The sequence below is a fragment of the Micropterus salmoides genome, unplaced genomic scaffold (genome assembly GCF_014851395.1).
Source record: "Micropterus salmoides isolate LMB-PRFRI ecotype aquatic unplaced genomic scaffold, ASM1485139v1 Ms_hic_scaffold_8, whole genome shotgun sequence".
Taxonomy (NCBI): Eukaryota; Metazoa; Chordata; class Actinopteri; order Centrarchiformes; family Centrarchidae; genus Micropterus; species Micropterus salmoides.
The window spans coordinates 3,834,914-3,855,707 of NW_024044570.1; the positions used below are offsets into that span (position 1 = coordinate 3,834,914).

The following is a 20,794-nucleotide window of genomic DNA, read 5'->3' on the forward strand; positions in this document are numbered from 1 at the left end:
AAAGGGGACAGGACCTGAGGACACCTGGCCTGCAGGTAAAAGGGGACAGGAGCTGAGGACACCTGGCCCACAGGTTAAAGGGGACAGGACCTGAGGACACCTGGCCTGCAGGTAAAAGGGGACAGGACCTGAGGACACGTAGCCCACAGGTTAAAGGGGACAGGACCTGAGGACACCTGGCCTGCAGGTAAAAGGGGACAGGACCTGAGGACAGCACCTGAGGACACCTGGCCCACAGGTTAAAGGAGACAGGAGCTGAGGACACCTGGCCTGCAGGTAAAAGGGGACAGGAGCTGAGGACACCTGGCCCACAGGTTTAAAGGGGACAGACAACATGAAGGATGTGGTTTATTGTGAAAAACAGAACTTACAGATGGTGTGGGACTGACTAGGACGGGGTCAGAAAGTGCCAACAACCAAAATAAAAAGTAAAAACTGGAAGAAAAGCAAACTAAGTATAAAGTGTAGATAATCTCTGAAGTGTGTTTAGAGACTGATTCTGATTTTATGCTGCGTTAAAATCACAAAACGCTTCAAAATGTGAAAACATAAATGAATTTGAACTCATTGTTTCAGTCCACCCGCTGTCTGATGCTTTTATTCTGAAAATAATCTGAGCTGACTTCCTGTCTGACTCTTGCTCCTTAAGTTTCCACCAAACGGCCAAAAGTATGTGGACACCCCTCCCCCGGTCTGAGTGGCTTTCCTGTTTGACTTTCAGATAAGAGAAAACTTCATGTCACAGCAGACAGATGAACGAGAGAACGAGGGAACAGATGAACAGATGAATGAATGTATTTTCTTGTAACGGTGTCCAGATGAAGAAGTGAAACAGCTGGAGCAACATTCATGTGTTCACCTTTTTTTTCTGTCTTAGTAGAGTCGTGAAGAATCTGGTACCCCCGTCCGTCTCCCCCCGTCTCGGCTCTGTAACAGACAAAGACATTCCTGACCCCCCCCCCACACACACACACACACACACACACACACACACACACCACACACACACACACACACACACACACACACACACACACACACACACATACCTCCTTTGTTGTTGCAGGTGAGGATTAACTGTGGGGGAGGAGTGTGTGTTTGGGAATCTGACCCCCCCACCTGAACATCTAAAGACTCATTCAGGAGTGCCCAAGTGCATTGTGGGTAATGACTGTAAACGTGCAGCGGCCTGCTGAGCCGAGCTCTCAGCCAGTCAGAGAGCAGCTCATCTGTCTGAGGACAAACATTAACAACTGAATGGAAATGGCATTACACAAACACACAAACACACACACACTCATCTTGATCCAAAGTACTACCTCAAAGTAAAAGTACCACAGAGTAAAGTACTAGTACCAGTACATGTTCCCACCGCTTATGAATAAAAACTTGAAATGTTAAAACAATGAAAATATTTGAGAATGGTTTATTTGCACAATAAGAAAACATACAATGCAGTTTAAATACAGAAGAAACAAATGTGCAAAAGTAACTTCAACTAAAAAACTAGCTAAAATAACCCAAAACGATCAGCGACTTCAACAACTTGTTGCCACAGTTTGGTTTTGCTGTTCTCTCGCTGTGACTGTTACAACCCCCACCAAAGCTCGTCACAAGTGGCGGTCGAATTAAGAGTCCAGGAGTTGTGCCAAAAAACATACGTTTATTGAAATAAACATGAAATAAGTTCAAAATTTAATTCAAACAAAATAACAAATCTGATGGGCCGGCCAAAACAAACAAACGGAAAGGAAGCCCTCCAGACCAGCCCACAAAGGGATGTAGGATCTGGAGGCTTCCCCTCTACCCTAAACCAATCCCAAACTAAACAAACAGAAATAAAGCCACGAAAACTAAACTACCAGTCCCATCAGAAATATGAGAAAGGAACAACCATCAAAAGAAATACAAATCAGCAGCAGTCTCTGTGGTCTGTTGCTGCCATTGCTGGAAGGTGGACAAGAGAGAGAGCGCCAAAGTTGTTTATGTTGTATGTTTATTATACAGGTTTACAAAGAAGAAAACCTAAAACACAGACAACGCACAAACAAATGGATCAGAAACCATTGAAGGGCAACAACAGCAGACCAGACAGCTCTCCTGCTGGGTCCAAAGCCTTGGAATAACAGTGAGTTATTAAGTTCCTGTGGAGGAGGCTCCTCCCACATTTTAGGGGCTGCTGCTAAAAACGCACGTCGCCCTGTTTTTAATCTGCTTTTAGGGTCAACCAGCCGTAGCTGATCAGTGGACCTTAGTAAACTTGTAAGAGGTCTGAGATATAACGAGGTGCCGACCCATTTAGAATCAGAATTAGGAACATTTTCCTTGGCATAAATTGGTGCTTACAGTACACATGAACATAAATCCACTGAACAAAATTATAAAGACAACCATTTGTTTTTGCCCCCATTCATCATGAGCTGAACTCAAAGCTCTAAGACTTTCTCTATGTACACAAAAGGCCTATTTCTCTCAAATATTGTTCACAAATCTGTCAAAATCTGTGTTAGTGAGCACTACTCCTTTGCCGAGATAATCCATCCACCTCACAGGTGTGGCATATCAAGATGCTGATCAGACAGCATGGGGATTGCACAGGTGTGCCTTAGGCTGGCCACAATAAAAGGCCTTAGGCTGGCCACAATAACACAGCTACACAGCTGATTTCTCACAACTTCTCAGAAGTGGATTAAGTGATGAAATAACAATTGAAAATTGTAAAATATAAAACTTTCTTTTCCTGGCCTCTGTCAGACGCGCAAAGATGATGCAGTGAATAGTGACGATTCTCTCTGACCAATCAGCAGTCTGCTGTGTTTTCACATCTCATTTTCGTATCGCCTCAGCTCGCTTGGAACCTTGACGGAGGTGATACGAAAAAAAGTACCTGGAAGCAGGTACAGGTACAACTTTTCCACAGTTGAAAGCCAAACAAAGGTGAGTCGAGCTGTTAATGTGCAGTGAAAAAGGGGCCTTAGAGAAAGTCTTAGATCTTTGAGTTCAGCTCATGATGAATGGCGGCAAAAACAAAAGGGTTGCCTTTTTGAATTTTGTTCAGTGTAGAAATAAGAACATATAAAAAGTAAGGAGATTTACAACTATATATATTATATTATTAATATTACAATAACACTAATGGAAAAAAGCGTGCAAAATATACGGGATAATTAACAAGTAAACATTCACAACATGAGCATAAACACAGTTGAGCGTTATGTAAAGTGTCAGGATGTGTATGAGTGTGTGTTTGGGAAGGGGGACCTGGTCCTTGTTGAGGAAGCCCACTGCAGTCGGAGAGAAGCTGCTTTTGTGGCGAGAGGTTTTGGTCCTGATGGATCGCAGCCTCCTGCCAAAAAGGGGAATCTGAAACAGTTTGTCTCCGGGGTGGGAGGGGTCAGCTGCAATCTTTCCTGCTCGCCTCAGAGTCCTGGAGGCGTACAGGTCCTGAAGCAATGGAAGAGTGCAGCCATTCACCTTCTCTGCAGAGCGAATGATGCGCTGCAGCCTGCCCTTATCCCTGCCGGTGGCAGCAGCGGACCAGATGGTGACGGAGGAGGTGAGGATGGATTCAATGATGGCGGTGTAGAAGTGCACCATCATTGGCTGTGTCCGAAATCCCCGCTCATTCACTATATAGTGGACTACATAGTGAGCTCGCCATTTTGTAGAGCTGTCCGAATGTATAGTGAGAGTTATTATACCCTATATAGTCCACTTAATGTATCCCAGAATGCATTTTGAAAAGTAGTGTACAACCGATGGTCACTAACCAAGCCCTACATACCATCATGCATTGCGCTATTAGAAAAAACTGATTGTCCGACGGCAATGACGTAATTAATGAGGGAGATGATGGTGCTCAGGAAGCGGAAGGAGTCCACAGTGGTGACTGGGGAGGCACTCTTCCAGAAGTCCACGACCATCTCCACTGTCTTCAGAGCGTTGAGCTCCAGACTGTTCTGGCTGCACCAGGTCACCAGATGGTCGATCTCCCACCTGTACGCAGACTCATCCCCACCAGAGATGAGCCCAATGAGGGTGGTGTCATCCGCAAACTTCAGGAGCTTGACAGACTGGTGACTGGAGGTGCAGCTGTTGGTGAGAAGAGCAGAGGGGAAAGAATGCAGCCTTGAGGGGATCTGGTGCTGATGGTCCTGGAGACATGTTTTCCCATCTTGACATGCTGCTTCCTGTCTGTCAGGAAGTCTGTGATCCACCTGCAGGTGGAGTCAGGCACGTTCAGCTGGGAGAGCTTGTCCTGTAGCAGGGCTGATGGTGTTGAAAGCAGAGCTGAAATCCACAAACAGGATCCTGGCGTAGGTTCCTGGGAGTCCAGGTGCTGATAGTAAATTTTGCACTTCCTTTGGAAATCAAGGTCCCAGAGTCTGGAGGAAGAGAGGAGAGGCACAGAATCCACGTTGCTTGAAGTCCAGTGTTTCCACAGTCAGTGATGGTTTGGGGTGCCATGTCATCTGCTGCTGTTGGTCCACTGTGTTTTCTGAGGTCCAAGGTCAACGCAGCCGTCTACCAGGACGTTTTAGAGCACTTCATGCTTCCTGCTGCTGACCAACTTTATGGAGATGCAGATTTCATTTTCCAACAGGACTTGGCACCTGCACACAGTGCCAAAGCTACCAGGACCTGGTTTAAGGACCACGGTATCCCTGTTCTTAATTGGCCAGCAAACTGGCCTGACCTGAACCCTATAGAAAATCTATGGGCTATTGTGAAGAGGAAGATGCGATACGCCAGACCCAACAATGCAGAAGAGCTGAAGGCCACTATCAGAGCAACCTGGGCTCTCATAACACCTGAGCAGTGCCACAGACTGATGGACTCCATGCCACGCCGCATTGCTGCAGTAATTCAGGCAAAAGGAGCCCCAACTAAGTACTGAGTGCTGTACATGTTCATACTTTTCATGTTCATACTTTTCAGTTGGCCAACATTTCTAAAAATTCTTTTTTGTATTGGTATTAAGTAATATTCTAAATTTCGGAGATACTGAATTGGGGGTTTTCATTAGTTGTCAGTTTTAATCATCACAATTAAAGGAAATTTGTTTTGGACTCTTCTGCGTCTTGTAAAGCTGCAGAAGAGTCCAAAACAAATTTCCTTCGGGTACAATAAAGTATATCTTATTATTATTATTATTATCATTATTATTGTTATCTATAAGCATACCAAAATTATTAATAACAATAGTAATAATAATAATTGTAAAAGAACATAAAAGATTAAATGTAAACACAATTTTCTGCCATAACACAGCCGAAGGTGAGCAGCTGTTAAAATCAGCTTGGACTCGGCGCTGCAGCCTTTTTCATACAGTTTATGGCGCAGCCACATCAGGAGAAAAGGCTGCTCTTCTCTTTCTTTCAGTGTGTTGCTTCCGTATGTGGCTGCAAGCAAAACCGTACAGTCATTTTTTAAGTTGCGATCTGGTTGCAAAAAGTATCGATTGAAGTTCTGGTTTGACTGGAGATGTTTCGATTCTACTCGATAGCGGGCTGTTTCTGTCTATACCATAAAGGTATGAGCAGCAACTCCCATCCCCAGTCTCTGTGGAGGTGGGCATGTCCTGCTTTCAGTTGCAGTGTGGAGAGGTGGGAGGTGGCTCAGGTGTCAGCTGTCTCCTCCTGCATTCCCTCTAACTGCAGGAGTGTGCTGGATGTCCTCTGCCAGCCTGCACAGAGTCACAGGGGAGACGCTCGCACCTTTAGGGCGCCGTGTGCTACAGTCTCGTTACCACATAAGTGAACAATGAAATGTCCTCATGGAATCCTCAAAACCCAGTACCTGGGTCTAGTTGGTGTCTCCTACCCTCGCACGTATTATCTTCCGGTTGAAACTGAGCAAACATCTACGGTCGTTGGGTTGTTGCTCCTCTCTGGAGGTCAGAAAGCTGAGCAGCTCATCTTCATCCAGAAGGGGTTTTTGCTCCTTTCCTGCCGTCAGTATTGCCCTTTTAATTCAATAACAACTGTTTTTGCAGATGTAGTTACTGAGTGGGACCTCTGTGGGATGTCTCCTGTCTGTGGTCCCAGCAGGTTTATTCCACATCTGCATTTGTGACGGTAGTGTCCTCTGATGTGGACAAACGGTGCGCTCCATCCAGAAAGAAGCATCATGTTAAAGTTCCTTCCTTTTACATCCATCTCTTCCTTGAAAACCTGGAGTATGATGAAACTAATCGATGGCATAGATGTTGATGAAGGCGTTATATTTTTCCACATAATAAATGACACACATTAACAATGTCTTGATAAAAGACAATGTTTGGTGAAGGACATAAAAGTCTGTCAGACACAGACCATCAGGGTTGACTGTTTCATGGCATTTGTCTGTTTGTTTAAGGTAAGTAGACGGTAAACTGTGCAGAAAAGACAAATTGACTTTAGGAAAGTCGGTTTGACAGTTCAAACAAGTCTTAACCGGTCTTTATTTCAGAGCGGCAGGAGAGCAGCGGTTCATCTCAACATCCCTTCATTTGGTAAATTCAGCCTGGGCCTGTGGGGAGCTTCTCTGAAAACACCATGTGGAGAATTTGCAGCAGAGCTCTGGTAAGTTCAAACCTTCAGCTAATTCTACCTGATGTCCATAATGTAGCTCCCTGAAAACACTTTTTAAAATCTTTAATGTGGTAACTCATTTCACCCACGCAGGGACTTTGTTCTGCAAGATCCAAACTCATTTCATCAGAGAACAGAACACAAGAGGAAACATGATGTTATAGCATCAGAAATAAATCACACTGTTGGTTCTCTTTCAGGGATCCAGAGCAGATCCCTCTGCTGTTTTAATACTTCTGAACTATGAGATTTGTTTGTTGCTTTAAGTTTCTAAGCCAGGAGTTTCAGAGCTTTTGCTGTAATATATCAGGGGCCAGAAGGAAATGATCCCGGGCCATGTCTGTTTCAGTTCATCAGGCTGAGACGCTTTCTTCTCTTTCCATTAATTTTATATTGCTCTCAGTTCTAAAACCTCTTTTTCTTGTTCCTTCTTGTTAAGACATAATTTTGTCACTCTCCCTCCTCATTATTTCTGGATAATTCTTAATTACTTATTTTTTGAAGTCTTGCAGTGGAGCCACTAACTGGTGTGACAGGATCAGGGTCAGATCACATGGGTTGAGCAGCTTTTTACAGCCCGTCCTCACCAGAAAACACACGGGTGGGATGTTCAGCTGCTTATTAAGAGGCTGCTCCCTCTAGTGGCCCTATGGAGGAAGTCCAGTATGAAGAGCGACAGTCTGTGGAAGAATGACAGGTCAAACCCAGGACTTTCACACGGAGCTGAAGTCCTGCAGAGTTTGAATTAAATAGTTTCCAACCTAACAAGAAAGTAAAAGGAAGATCTGTTGAATATTTAAGTTTTATTTCCAGTCGTGTTTCATTTAGTCTCAGCCGTGCTCTACTGTATGTAGGTGATTCCACGAGATGGTCTTCCGCTATGTCTATGAGACTATTGACTATTTTATTGATCCAGAATAATTGCAAAAAGATTTGCGGGCTGAAATCTTCTCTTTAATACGTCTTGAATTCCATAAAGGTCAATGACTCAGTCTGTTTCAGAACAGGCAGAGGAAAGTAAGTGTGAGCTGTAGATGAAGAATCTGATAAATAATGTGCAGACTTAGGATAAAAGAGGATTTACTGTAAACGGGGGGAAAGAGAGGTGGATGGTGATGCACTGAAACTTTACCTCCTTAAAGTCTATGTAAATTTTTTTAATTAGGGATCCAAGAAGCAAAACTGCTGGAACCCTATTGTTTTTCTTCTCTTTCTTTCTCTCCGCTGGAAGTCTTTGGGCAGCAAAAACTGCTGGACGAAAACTCACCAAAATGTGCAGATGGGTTGTAAATTCCACCCACTACTCAGGCAAAATAAAGGCCCTCGTAGACCTCATGGTGGCGCTATAACAATCAACTTTAGGTTTTTGCAATTGTCTCCAACAGCTTTTTTTTTTTTTTATCTCTGGATTCATCTGCATCTTTGCTCCGATGGTCTTCTGCTCTAAAAATGTCAAGTTATACGACTTTTTATCACTTTTCGACCTGAAACTTTGGCAGGATCATCCACGGACGTCGCGGATCAAAAGTTTCAAAAGGTTTACTTTTGTGCATTTCTGCACAATTTTACATAAATGACTGTAAATCAAAATTGGCTTAAGTTATTGTCACCAAACTTGACGTGTCTGCTCAGATGCTTGTCCTGGGCTTTGCTGAGCAGTCCTGTGATATTCTTCCACTACCTCATAATTCGTTGCATGGATTCGTACAAAATTCGAATTGTGCGATCAAGGGTCACTACTCAGTTCACGCATAAAATTTGGTAATGACTGCTCAAAGTGGGTGTGGCTTATTACAATAAATGTAAATTTCTAGACGTTTCATTCCAAACTTCAAAAAATCTAACAAAATCATCTGTACGTCCTCGAGAGCTGAAATATTTTCAGCACATCCGCTGATTTGCCTCACTGCAACCTATGGCCAACTCAGAAGTCAGTCACTCGATATTTTTCAGAATATGCTAATTCTATTAACATCTGTATCTCCACAAGTCTTTCTTCAAACGTTACCAAAATCAACACAGACATTCTCTAGATGGCTGATACCAATTGTTTTAAGGGGTTTTCAGATCGGTCAAACAGTGAGTCTGCAGTGATCTTCAGTATGTTGCTGTAACTTGTACAGTATGAACAACATTTTCTTTTTAACTCAGTTTTGGATCAAATGCCACCAAAATAATTAACAACACTCCAAAAACTCCCAAAAATGATTTTTTTTCAGAATTATCTCAAGTTTAAACTGACAAAACTATCAGGTCTGGCACATGTGACGTCACTGAGCCACCTGCTCTGCAGATCTACAGGTCCTGGGTTCAAATCCCCAGGTGACTGAGTCAGACTTTATGACAATAAGGGTGTTCAGATCATGAGTTTAAGGTGTCTATTTTATTTTTCTCTGCTTAAAAGTATTTGTGCAGCTTAAACTTTAAACGCTGGAAACAAAACGTCGCAGGTGGGTTGAGCATGTCACCCAGCAGTCAGGTACATATGATGACACGCTCTGATCTGAAGGTGATGCTGTAAAAAGGGTTGCGGTAAGGCTGTTCCTGTGTCTGCTCCAGATAGGCAGCTCTCAATGTTATTAGTATGAACTATGCATGTATTTGAGTCCATTCTGGTGTCTCTCAGGTAAAGGTGGGGAGGGTGAGGACTCTGGTTGCCGGCAGACACCTGAGCCACCAGATGGGACTACCCAGCGTGCCCGTCCCCCCTCTGCAGCAGACCTGTGAGCTCTACCTCAGCATCCTGGAGCCCTTCTTGGACGTGGATGAGCTGAAGCGCACAAAAGAGCTGGTGAAGGACTTTCAGAAAGCAGGAGGGGTCGGAGAGAGACTGCAGAGAGGCCTGGAGAGGAGGGCACGCAGCACTGAGAACTGGGTGAGTTCAACAACTACACCGGCCGCTGATCCGGTCCTGAGAGGAACATCCTCCTCTCATTACTGGGACCTTCAGACACACAGAGCTCACTAGATCTGAAGTGCAGAAAATAGATCACATTTATCTCCACTACAAGTTACCTTCTGCTAACTGAACGTTTTCCTGAGCTGTACGATGATCAGTCTGCAAGGAGAGAAACCTTAATGTGAAATGAATGACAGGGGAAGAGCTGCTGAGATACGCAGTCAGATGCTTCATGCAATGTTCTGATCGTCCACTTCAAATTCAGGATCTCATTAAGGCAGCATGAAACAGCTTCTTTACAAACTCCAGAGACTTAATCCCTCCGGTCCTCCTGATTATCTCTGTGTGTTTGTGTTTGTAGTTAACAGACGATTATGTGAAGAGAGATTTTCTCACTGAACGGATGTCTTTGGTGGTTCTCTCCAACCCTGCCATAGTTTATCCCCGAAAGGTCTTCAGAGAGAAACAGGATCAGATAAGGTACGTGCACACACACACACACACACACACACACACACACACACACACACACACACACACACACACACACACACACTCTTTCCTGGTTCCTTGAAGGTGCTGGAGGATGCAGTGAAGGGCCAGGTTGGTTCTGTGGGAGAATTGCAAGGGGTCCAGGACTTGGTTTGTGATGGATTTTCAGGTGTGACACTAAAAGATTTGCTTCAGTCGATAAACTTCATTCAGAAGAAACTCAAAGATGAGATGCAGACGGGAGCTTCAGGACCAGCTGCCACTGTATTTTCACATTATGTAGTCTGAGCTGCCTCTCGCAGCCACACTGAAAACATGGCCACTCCCAGCATGCATTGTGAGAGAGAGAGAGAGAGACATAACCTGGTGTCAAGAAGAGCCTGTTTTCTGCCACTGCTCCTCCACACCTGGTCAGGCCAGGAAGTGGCCCCCATCACTTCCTCCAGCAGTTTCTCCAGGAAGCGTAGAGATTTAGCTCCCCCCTGATCTCAGACCTGCTGGCTCTTGGAAGGATTCTCTGCACTCTGCCAGAGCTGAGCTCTCTCCTGACATTTACAGCAGTGCTCCATGTGCAGACGACAGACTGGAAAAAGGACTGGTCCTGGACAGACCCATTGTTCCCAGGTCTGTACTGTGGAGGTCAGTCAGTCTCTGTCCTCCTGACACAGCTGAGATCTTGCCTCTGTGGCTCTGGAGGCTAAGTTAATAACCCCGATGATGTCCTGGTGAAGTCTGTATTGTGTTGAACTTCCTCTTTAACATGAACGACACCTTTTCTCTGCTCAGGTGTGCTGCAGAATACATCAAGGGCTTTTTGGATGTAAAGACTTTGATTGACACGTGAGTACAGAGCTTGAAATGTTCTCCTTTTCCCAGACAGTTTTATTCATTTCTCTGTGATGATTTGTTGTTTCATACAACATAATAATGAAGTATTTTGATACCAGCTGCAGATAATCAGTTTATCACCTACAAACATCAAACATCATGCTCTCTGTCTTTATAAGAACACTCTCATCTGTGTATTCTGACTTTGGATCAGGACTAGTCTTTCTGTTTTGCACTAAAATCTTTTTGTAAAACGATTATGAAACATAAAAAAGAAATGGCTAAACCTGGGATGACTTCCTCCTCAGTTTGTTTTCATTCAAACGTTCTTAAAAATATCGTGTGTGCATCAAACACGTCATATCTGCGGGAATCTGTGCTCTGACTCTCAGAGCTACCATCTAACTGTGTGCAGGTAAACCTGAGTCAGAGGTGGGGGAGTTACAGAGCTACAGCTGTCGGAGCTGTAAATGATTTTGATTGGCTGTTAAATGTTTGTTTTGCAGCAATACTCTACCAGCTGAGTACATGAAAGGGAAGCCGCTGTGTATGAAGCAGTACCAGCAGCTGATCTCATCCTGCCGTGTCCCAGGTCTGAAAACGGATTCGGTGGTGTTCTACGCCAAGAGCTCCAACCCCCCAAAACACATCACTGTAGTACACAACAACCAGGTGGGGAGCTCTTCCCTTTGTCCTGAACAGACCCTGATCTTTCCTTTCAGAATAAATTTACTCTTCAGGTTTATTTATGCAAATGCGCAGAATCCTTTGATAAGTCAGTTCAGGGTCTAGCTGTGCGAGCAGGTTTTGGTTTCCTGTTTCCATTGAAATCCAGGACTTTTCAGGTCACTAAAATGTCTGGAAACTCCCTGAGAGGCTCATACTGAGTCTTGTGAAGAACGGTTTGCTAAAGAAGGGTCACAGGACTTTACTATTAATCAAATTACCACAAAGTCATTTCCACACAGTTAGCCTGGGGCCTTGGGGTCCCCGTCTGTCTTTGGTCCCGGGGCGTTGCTCAGTTGGTAACCCACTCTTGCTTTTGCATGTGTTCTCTCCTTGGATTCAGTTCTTTGCGTTGGATGTGTACAACAGTGACGGGACCCCGCTGACATGTGACCAGCTCTGTGTTCAGCTGGAGAGGATCTGCTCCTTCTCACTACAGACCGACACCGAGCCTGTGGGCATCCTCACCACCCAGCATCGGGACATCTGGACCAAAGCCTATATCAACCTGATCAAGGGTGAGCTCAGCTCTGTCTAAGAAAAGGCTCTTCTAGATTTCAAATGATCTATACCAGACTCTGCCTGTTGTTGGAGCGACTGAGTGAGCACCAGCAGCAGCCGACGCTCTCCCTTTATGATAGCATGATGATTGTGTTAATCTCATTACTTGAATTTAACACCATTCATTAATCCTCGTGGTCACGGCAGGCACACAGCCTGGCTCCCTGAGAGTCCCTGTTTCCCTGCATGGTAACTTTCTCCCTGCTAACCGCCTCGGCCCACCGGGACAGTCCGGGTGGCCAGTCCAGCCCTACCTAATGCTTCATGGAAACACGTGACACAGACTTCTTGTATACAGTTAGGACACTCCTGCTGTAGTGCTGCCATCTCTGTGACCTGCACCTCCTTTGGTGGAGTGTTCCTTTAAAGTCCAACTGAAATGAAAAAGCATTTTTCAGTCTGTTACAGCAGAAATATCTGCTCTGAAACCACATGCTCAGTGTTCTCCTTTAAAGATAAAACTCAGAAACCAAAGGGAGGAATTTAGATTTGACATGTTTTACATGCACTCATTTGTTGGGATACTGTTCTCCGTCTACGTAGAACTTGTTTCCATACAGCAAATTAAACCTTTGCGGAAAGCAGTAACATCATTGTTGTATCATCGACGGACTGAGACACTAACAGCCAGACGGCAGCTACACAAGAACAAACACATGATACAAATGCGCTTTCTGCTAAAGTCTCCTGCTTTGAAAGAGGATTACCTTGTGAACAACATGTGAAGATAAACTAAGTGTCAGTTCATCACGTGAAAACGTGTAGAGTTGTTAAGCTGTTGCCGTCTGGCTACATGATAACATGATGTTTCTCTGTGTGCACGTCCTTGATGTGTTCAGATAAGACCAACAGAGAGTCAGTGTCAGCCATCCAAAGCAGCATCTTCACAGTGTGTTTGGACGGAGCGATGCCCCCGGTGTCGGAGGAGAGGTATCGCAGCAGCGTCATCCTCTGGCTCCTGACTGGAGGAGGCAGCCAGTGCAACAGTGGCAACCGCTGGTTTGACAAGGGGCTGCAGGTGAGGTGACACACATGTGCACTTTATGCAGAGATCAGCTGTGGGACCAAGATCACTAACCAGAACATTCAGCATCAGCATCACCAGAGCAGCACAGTCACACATTTACAAACAGAAGCATGAGGAGCTGGGATGTAATGCTGATGTTTGGTTTATGTTTCTCATCTGTTTTCCAGCTCATTATTGGAGAAGACGGGATATGTGGTTTAAACTTCACACATGCCACTGCTGATGGTATAACCGCAATCACGCTGTCTGAATATGTTATAGCTGACATGTAAGTAGACCAAAACTGAATGAGCTTCTGGCTTTGGGTGTTATCATGCATTGTTGTTATCACATGACTGAAAGTTCAGGCAAAGTGTACACAGAGACTTTACAGCCAAAACATACTGATAGCAGAACGGGCAGGTGGAACTATTGAAAGGTTGTTTCTCTTTACGTTCAGTGTTATTGGTGAGTTTCCATCGCTCTCAGAAACAATCAAAAGTTGGTGCGTCATACTTTGTTTGCATTGTTACGTCCTTCTGGCAACAATAACAGCAGCCATCTCTGCAACACTTTGGCTGTTTGCGCCTTCCTTTCAAACGTATTAAATACAGATGCTGTTGCACTCACATGAAATACTTTGCACACTAAAACTGAAACGCCCCAAATTGCATATTCATTTAAGCAAAAATACTAAATGAACAACAGGTGCTATCTGGCACTTTTTCTGCGTGCAAACCGTTAGTAGATCAGCTTATGTGTGAATTTGGGAGTGATATCAAGTTTGCACAGGTTTTTACACACCTAAACCTTTAGGAAATCTGGCCCCTAGTGTAGAAATTTTGCCTAATGGCGTGTAGTCCAGTAAAAGGATTATTATTACTAAATAGTAGTCAGATAAAGGGTACATTTAAGATATAAGGATTATATCTATAAATGTTTAATTTCAATGCCATATGCCAGAACATATTTAATTATGACATGCAGTTGATGGTTTGGTTTTTCTTTAAATTCCATTTTGTTACATCGTATTCATAATTTACTTTCTCTTCTGTATAGAACCAGGAAAAAGCCACAGATGATGCGGCCTACTGTGGAGCCTTTACCCATACCCCAGAAACTACACTTCAACATCACACCTGAGGTCACGAAGGATATTGAGGAGGCCAAGCATGAAATGGACATGTGAGAGCAGCTTTTAGTTGTCGTACATAGATACCCAGTGATCACAGTGATAGAAACCCAGAAGTAGACTTCATGTCATGATTACAGCAGTTACATTTAGCTTTTATCCAAAGTGAGTTCCAGCTGGAGGCCACCAGAGCCGGCAGCGTCGCGTTCCGCTCTCTGTGCAGCTTCGTATCCCACCAGAAGCGTTTTGCTGCCCGATGTTATTGTTAATTTGTCCTTTTTTGTGTCTCTCCCGTGCATGGCTCTGTCGTTCCGCCCTCTGCAGGGCTTTATACCCCAGAGGAAGCATTTCAGATGCAGATTGTTTTGCAGGCCTGATTTTGCTAATTTGCTCAGATTTTCCTGATTTAGTCATTTGTCGTTGATTTTTAAGGTTCTACTGTGGCTCAGGAGGCTGTGTAGTTAGAGAGTTTCTCTTTTGTCTGCTTTAACTGTGTTTATTGTTGATATAAGATCGGGAGTTTTATTTTGAAAATGTACTGGATTCTGTTTGCCATTTGTGTGTCTGACTTCCTGCCTGGCTAATCTGCTCTGTGGAGCTTGACACAGCCAAAACTAGAGGAGCCAGAGCGTAGAGTCAAGAGCATTGTCCATAATGACCGCGATCAGCTAATGCAGCCATGCCCCTTGGAATCCAGCAGGCCTAGGTCCAGGTTTAGGTAGCAGAAGCTAAACAACATGGCAACTTGGAAGATCTGGCAGGGAGAAATGGAAGTGGACAGGAATGTCAGTGAGTGACGAGGGAATGATGTGCAGGTGGGGAGGGGGGAGGAGAAGAGTGAGGCGATTGCAGGGGAGATGGAGTTAGCAGGATCAGCAATGATGGGAGGGACAGAGAGAAAGAATGAGCAAAAACAGGGCTGAAGCAGATGTGACAGAATCAATAAAGGTGGTGACGTTGATTTTTGCATCTTTGTTAAAGTTAAGTTGCCATTTATGTTAACAGACTCAGCTTCCCCACTAATCCTTCAGGTCAGTGTTTTAGGCCTTTCCAAACTGACCTATTATTCCACTGGGCTTTTTTCTTATTTCTGCAGTGACCTTATTCCTCAACATAAGAACATTTTACATGTCAGCATGGAGCATTTAAAATCACACACATTTGACTGTGTGTGATTTTAATTGCTTTTTAAAATCCTCTAAAACAGCACCTTGTATGCAGTCTGACCAGATAATTTATTTGATCTTAGTTAGCATCTTAGTCCTTGGTATTCCCACATTATGTGTGTATTGTTCCTTGGAAACCCATCACCATCTTGTAAAACGTAATCACCTTCTCTGGATCCTCTCAGGATAGATTAGTGTTATTCTAGCAGCTGGCCAAAAGTATCTACAAGCAACTTTAGAGGTTTCCTGTCTGTTTTTCCAGACGATATTAGAAGCATCTGACTTCGTTAACTAAATGACCTTAATGCTCCAAGCTGCTTTGGCAGAGGCTAGGCGGTGATGGGTTATGGACCAAGGTGCAGGCTGAGATGAGTTTTCGGTCAATGATGGAAGATGTGCAGAGTTTCTGCTGTCCTGATGTCGATGTGGAGAGCGTTAGTTGATTAGAACGAATAGTGGGGGACTGCATTGTAATTTTGTCATTATGGTCACTATGAATTATTACTAACACGACATTAAGCAATGATTTCCTTTAAAACAAAGAATTAGTATGGCATCTCTTTCAGCGTGTTTTTAAGGCCATCTATCCGCCAACTGAAGCGCAACAGAAGATGGGTGATGCAGCAGGACAATGACCCAAAGCACCCCCCCAGTTGTTGCTTCTGTGTAACTATGCTATGACAAAACTCACTCTTGGGGGTTCATATGTGGACTCCAGTCGAAGGCTCTGCTGCAGGCGCTGCCATCTTTAGCAAGCTAACAATGTGAATCACAGCAGGGCGAGTTAAAGGAAGCTGCTGCTTCATCTGGCCATACAGAGGCTTCCCGTCCATCTGACATGAACTAGTACTGCAGGAAGTGTGTAATGGATCACATTTTCAGAATAAATGAGACTCTTATACTTATCATTAGGCATATAAATATGCTGATTAACATTTCTGCAATCATCCGTGAAACCAGGCTCACTGTCAAATTTCTTCCTTCCCCCACAGACTGGTCCGAAACGCAGATCTGAGCGCTGCAGTGTTTGATGACTTTGGGAAAAATGTCATGAAGGCCCACAAGATGAGCCCCGATGCTTTCGTACAAATGGCTCTCCAGCTGGCCTACTACAGGTGAGCTGCTGAAGGGAGATGACCGTTTTCTGCATTCTAAACCAAAGAGCTTTCACAGATTATACAGTCAGGCAGCAACAGACGTGTTGAATCCACATTTCAAAAGCCTTCACGTTGAACTCTAAATCAGGGCATGAGTGATCAGGAACCACAGGCATTACAGAGGCTGGAGTGATGGATAATCATCAGCTCAATCAGGGGATAGTTGTTCAAACATTATCCCCACTGTGTTTGCAGAGCTACAGCTTTTATTCACCATTCACCATCTTTGTGTTGGAACAGTCTGTTAAAATATTTCTCCCCTTCTTTCGTCAGGATGTACCAGCGGTGCTGTCCAGTATTGGAACCTGCCTCCCTGCGAACGTTCAGACTCGGCCGTCTAGCTATGATGAATTCAACCTCCGGAGCTTCAGCTTCCTTCGTCAAGGCCTTCGATGACCCCAGAAAACAGGTTTGACCGTCAGGGTCGGCCGCTTTGGATCATACTGTCGCTGCTGCACAGCATTGATAAACACTGATAAACACAAACATCATGTCTTCTTCCTGTCTGCAGAACTCAGAGAAGGTCGATTTATTGGAGAACGCTTTAAAAGCACACAGACGGAACATTAACATGGTGAGTATCATTCACAGCACCGCTCAGTTCTGGAGTTCAGTGTAGAGCTGTTCGGGTCCTGAGGCATGCCAGAGTTTTAATATTCACAGTCTGCTGGAAGCCAGTGATGGGGGTAATGTGGGGTTTCTCTGTTTGGCCTCATGGTGGCGCTGTTGTCTCACTGTTAGGTTGACTAAATAAATGAGCTTCCTGTCACAGTAACATGATGGTGCAGCACTAGGGTGTCTGAGATGAAGATGAACTGATTTTGTGCCATTTCTGAATCATTTAGAAGCAGGACCGGAGCGTGAGCACGATGCCGTTTAAGATTAGACAACGGTCAAGATACCATCTGAGCAGCTTTCCAAGAGATGCTCCCTCATCTGCCTCGCTGCTACAAACATGTAATCAGTTGTAGATTGACGTTGAACTGTCTCCATCCTAACAGGCGATCAGCGGACACTCTGTATTCGGACACCTCCTGGGTCTTAAGATGCAGGCTGTTGAGGAAAACAGCGCCATGCCTGATCTCTTCACAGACTCCTCCTACTCTAAAGCCTTTGACTTCAGAGTCTCTACCTCTCAGGTAAGGCTCAGGGATGAAACTGACTATACGGTCCACTCTGCTAACATGGCTAACGCCTCCCCTCCAGCAGTGGCTCCGAGGTGTTGTGGCATCTCTGATAGGTGCCACTCCAGACTGTGGCTGATGAGAGACTGAGAACTAATATTATAGAGACAGTTCCCTCCCTGAGCAGCACCAGACCCCACAGATCCAGGCCCCCTAGATCCGGACTCCATATGTCCAGACCCCACAGCTCCTACAGAAGGAGAGAGCTGAGGGACAAGATGGCACAATACTACAGGAAGGGGAAGAAGTGGAAGTCATATGCATTAAGGGGACACAGGGGCCGATGTGACGCCCACTTTGCTTTTTGTTCAAAATCTCAGTCTGACATTGGTTTCTTCTGCAGCAGGGGTCGGCAATAGGCGGCCCGCGGGCCAATTTCAATTATTAAAAAATACTTTGATAGCGGCGGGGTCATGGCAGCAACTGTAACTCACAGAATCATTTCCTCTTAAGTGATTGTGCCCTTAAAATAAAAGCGTGAGAAAATTATACGCAGCACTGCTTTATTTCGTGTTGAATTGAAAGCTTTTACTTTGAAAAGTTCTGAAAGAGATTCAAAAGAGTCTGTGGCATGCTTGACACACCTCTCAGGAAACGTGAGAGTGGATTCCCCTGAAAGAGAAGCGCAGGAACTTCCTCTCCTGGAGATGCTGTGAAATGGAAATAAGCGTCTGTAGGTTAACGGATGCGGATCAAATACTGAAACACATAGGATGGGGGTTTATCACATGCACAAGTTGGTAATAATAATAATGATGATAATAGTAATAAATAATAAGCATTTGGCCCAGTCGGCAGTGGCCATCCTGGTCCTGAGATGGGCTCACCGACCCGATCAGATCAGAGGTTACAAATTGCGACATTCAGTCAAAATTAGTGGTGGGAAGAAAACGGTGAGAAACAAATGTACTTTGGGTTTGTAACCAAGTGTGCAGTAGAGAATGACAGCAGACTCGGGTGGACAGTTCTAAACGTGTGCTCTTTGGAAACCGGTCAGCAGCGTTTGCCAGTTACTGCTCATATTGTTGTAAGTAGTGAATGCGTGTTCGTAACCATTGCTATATATGTCATAGGTCGCACGCCTCCGGAGCAACGAGGGGTTAAGTGTTTTGCTCAGGGACACATTGGTGTCTCACAGTTGATTCCAACCCGGGTCTCTCACACCAAAGGCATGTGTCTTGTCCACTGCGCCATCACCACCGCTTCGTGAGTGGGGATGCGTGGTAATGTGGGTCCAGTGTGGCTGCAGTGCCAGGGCTGAATCTTTGTCCCAGTCTGGCCTGTTCACAGCGTTTGATGGTTGGCTGGTCTGTCAGTCTTGGAAGAGTAATGCTCTGGCCATGTGGCTCTGCACGCCTCTATACATGAAGACATTTGTCATGGTGACTGCCAAACACTGTTAAAAAATACTTGCTGAGTCCCAAAAGAAGATTAATTTCATCTGGCAGAATCACATATCAGGGGTCCCAGAACCATACCTAACGGTGCACTCTCACTTCTGTCTCTGTACCAAGGTAACGTTAAAGTTTGGCTGTCTGCCGTGTGTTGGCCCTGAAGATCCCGGGATCTACAAAGTGACCTACAGCATCATGGACGATCACATTGACTTCATGGTGTCCACCTTTGAAACTTCTGACACCTGCAAAGAAACGAATGCACCCCTTCTGCTCCAAGCCTTGAAGGACGCACTGTTGGACATGAGGACCCTGCTGGACCAAACACCAAGAGCCAGACTGTGAGCTTAATCCAGACTCACAGCAGACGTTGGATATTTAGTTTGATTTCTTGCAGAGTTAGAGGAGAAGACCTTTTAAATGTAAGATTACATCCAGCAGCCGGTTAGCTTAGCTGAGTAAGGGAGACCGGGGATGGTTCGAACACGGGTCACTTCTAACATGTCCAGTTTCTCCAATCAGGAACATGTTACAAACCACCTGATTCACTCTGCCTATGCTCAGTTTAGTCCTTATTCCACATGGGGAAAAAGAAGCAGCTCAGACAATTTTAGAATGAAGAAATCATTTTGATGTGAGAGTCTGTTTTCTTGCAGGTTGTTAATACTGCTGTTTTAGCTGTAAGTTAAGCTAGTTCCTGGCTGCAGGAGTTGGTTGTATATATGTTTTATTTAAATTTCCGTATGTGTCCGACGCACACAGTAATGTTTAATTATTTTATTATCATGTTCAACAGTCATTGTCAGACCTGCAGCCTCTCTGTGGGCCATGAGGCCGGACGTCTGTCACCACTGTAACACACACACTCAGATCCAGCTGGTGTACTTTATTATAATGTTCACTACTATTACTGACAGTAACTAATATACTTGGAACCCCCCCCCCCCACACACACCAATTATGTTTAAACAGCATTCAAGTGTTGAATAAAAAGCTTTTACCATCATGTGTCTCTCATATACCTTCTTACATAATGGGAAGTGATGAACAACAAGGTAATTCAAAGTGCTACATAAAACATAAAAGCAACAGGGAAATATAAAAAAAGCTTAAAAGTTTATTATTTTTATATATATGTTGGAACTGGTAGTGTGGTGTCCGAACGATAATGCTGCGATGATGTGTTGAGAAGAAATCCGCTTGACACTGTTCTTGATTATAAAAGTTTATTACATCAAAGAATTCAGCATCAATTACAAGCTCTGCAGCAGCTTGGAGAGTGACCCAGCCCGATGGCCACTCTGTCTCTCTGTACATCGAACACAGCTTATATAGGACATGTTTAGGTCTCTGCTAAAAACCATATAAGGGCACAGTCCCTTCATACACACTAATCTCTACTCCCCCTACCACTGGGTCAGAGGTCAAATTCCATAGGAGGGTTCACTCTTTGCACACCCATCAATCATTACTTCCCCTTAAGGGTTCACTGTGCCTCTCTCCAGCTGCAGAGTATTATGTTAAACTGTAATGGTCAAATGCACATATGTTATACACCACAGTAGGCTAGCAATGGGGCTGACCATCTTAGTCCGAATAACAACTTTCAGTTATTTATAGACATTCCCACCATGAGCAAGCACTTGGCCACAGGGACAAGGAAAACCTCCCTTTAAC

At 44.5% G+C, this 20,794-nt stretch overlaps 1 protein-coding gene across 1 annotated transcript; it reads left to right on the forward strand.

Annotated features, from left to right (window-relative positions):
- Positions 1–6,437: 6,437 nt before the first annotated feature.
- Positions 6,438–20,066, forward strand: LOC119893041 (carnitine O-acetyltransferase-like). Its single transcript, XM_038704964.1, has 14 exons — positions 6,438–6,563; positions 9,199–9,447; positions 9,833–9,951; positions 10,750–10,803; positions 11,298–11,463; positions 11,861–12,035; positions 12,918–13,096; positions 13,273–13,373; positions 14,144–14,269; positions 16,375–16,497; positions 16,813–16,948; positions 17,051–17,113; positions 17,541–17,678; positions 19,238–20,066. The coding sequence occupies exons 1-14, from the start codon at positions 6,537–6,539 to the stop codon at positions 19,460–19,462; spliced, it is 1,881 nt and encodes a 626-aa protein (XP_038560892.1). The 5' UTR covers positions 6,438–6,536; the 3' UTR covers positions 19,463–20,066.
- The last annotated feature ends 728 nt before the right edge of the window (positions 20,067–20,794 follow it).

Bases quoted from the DNA above. Each gene is read 5' to 3' on its own strand.
- LOC119893041 (XM_038704964.1), top strand. From the start codon at position 6,537: ATGTGGAGAATTTGCAGCAGAGCTCTG. The intron at 13,374-14,143 runs GTAAGTAGACCA...TCTTCTGTATAG, and splicing joins GAATATGTTATAGCTGACAT to AACCAGGAAAAAGCCACAGA. The intron at 17,114-17,540 runs GTGAGTATCATT...CCATCCTAACAG, and splicing joins ACAGACGGAACATTAACATG to GCGATCAGCGGACACTCTGT.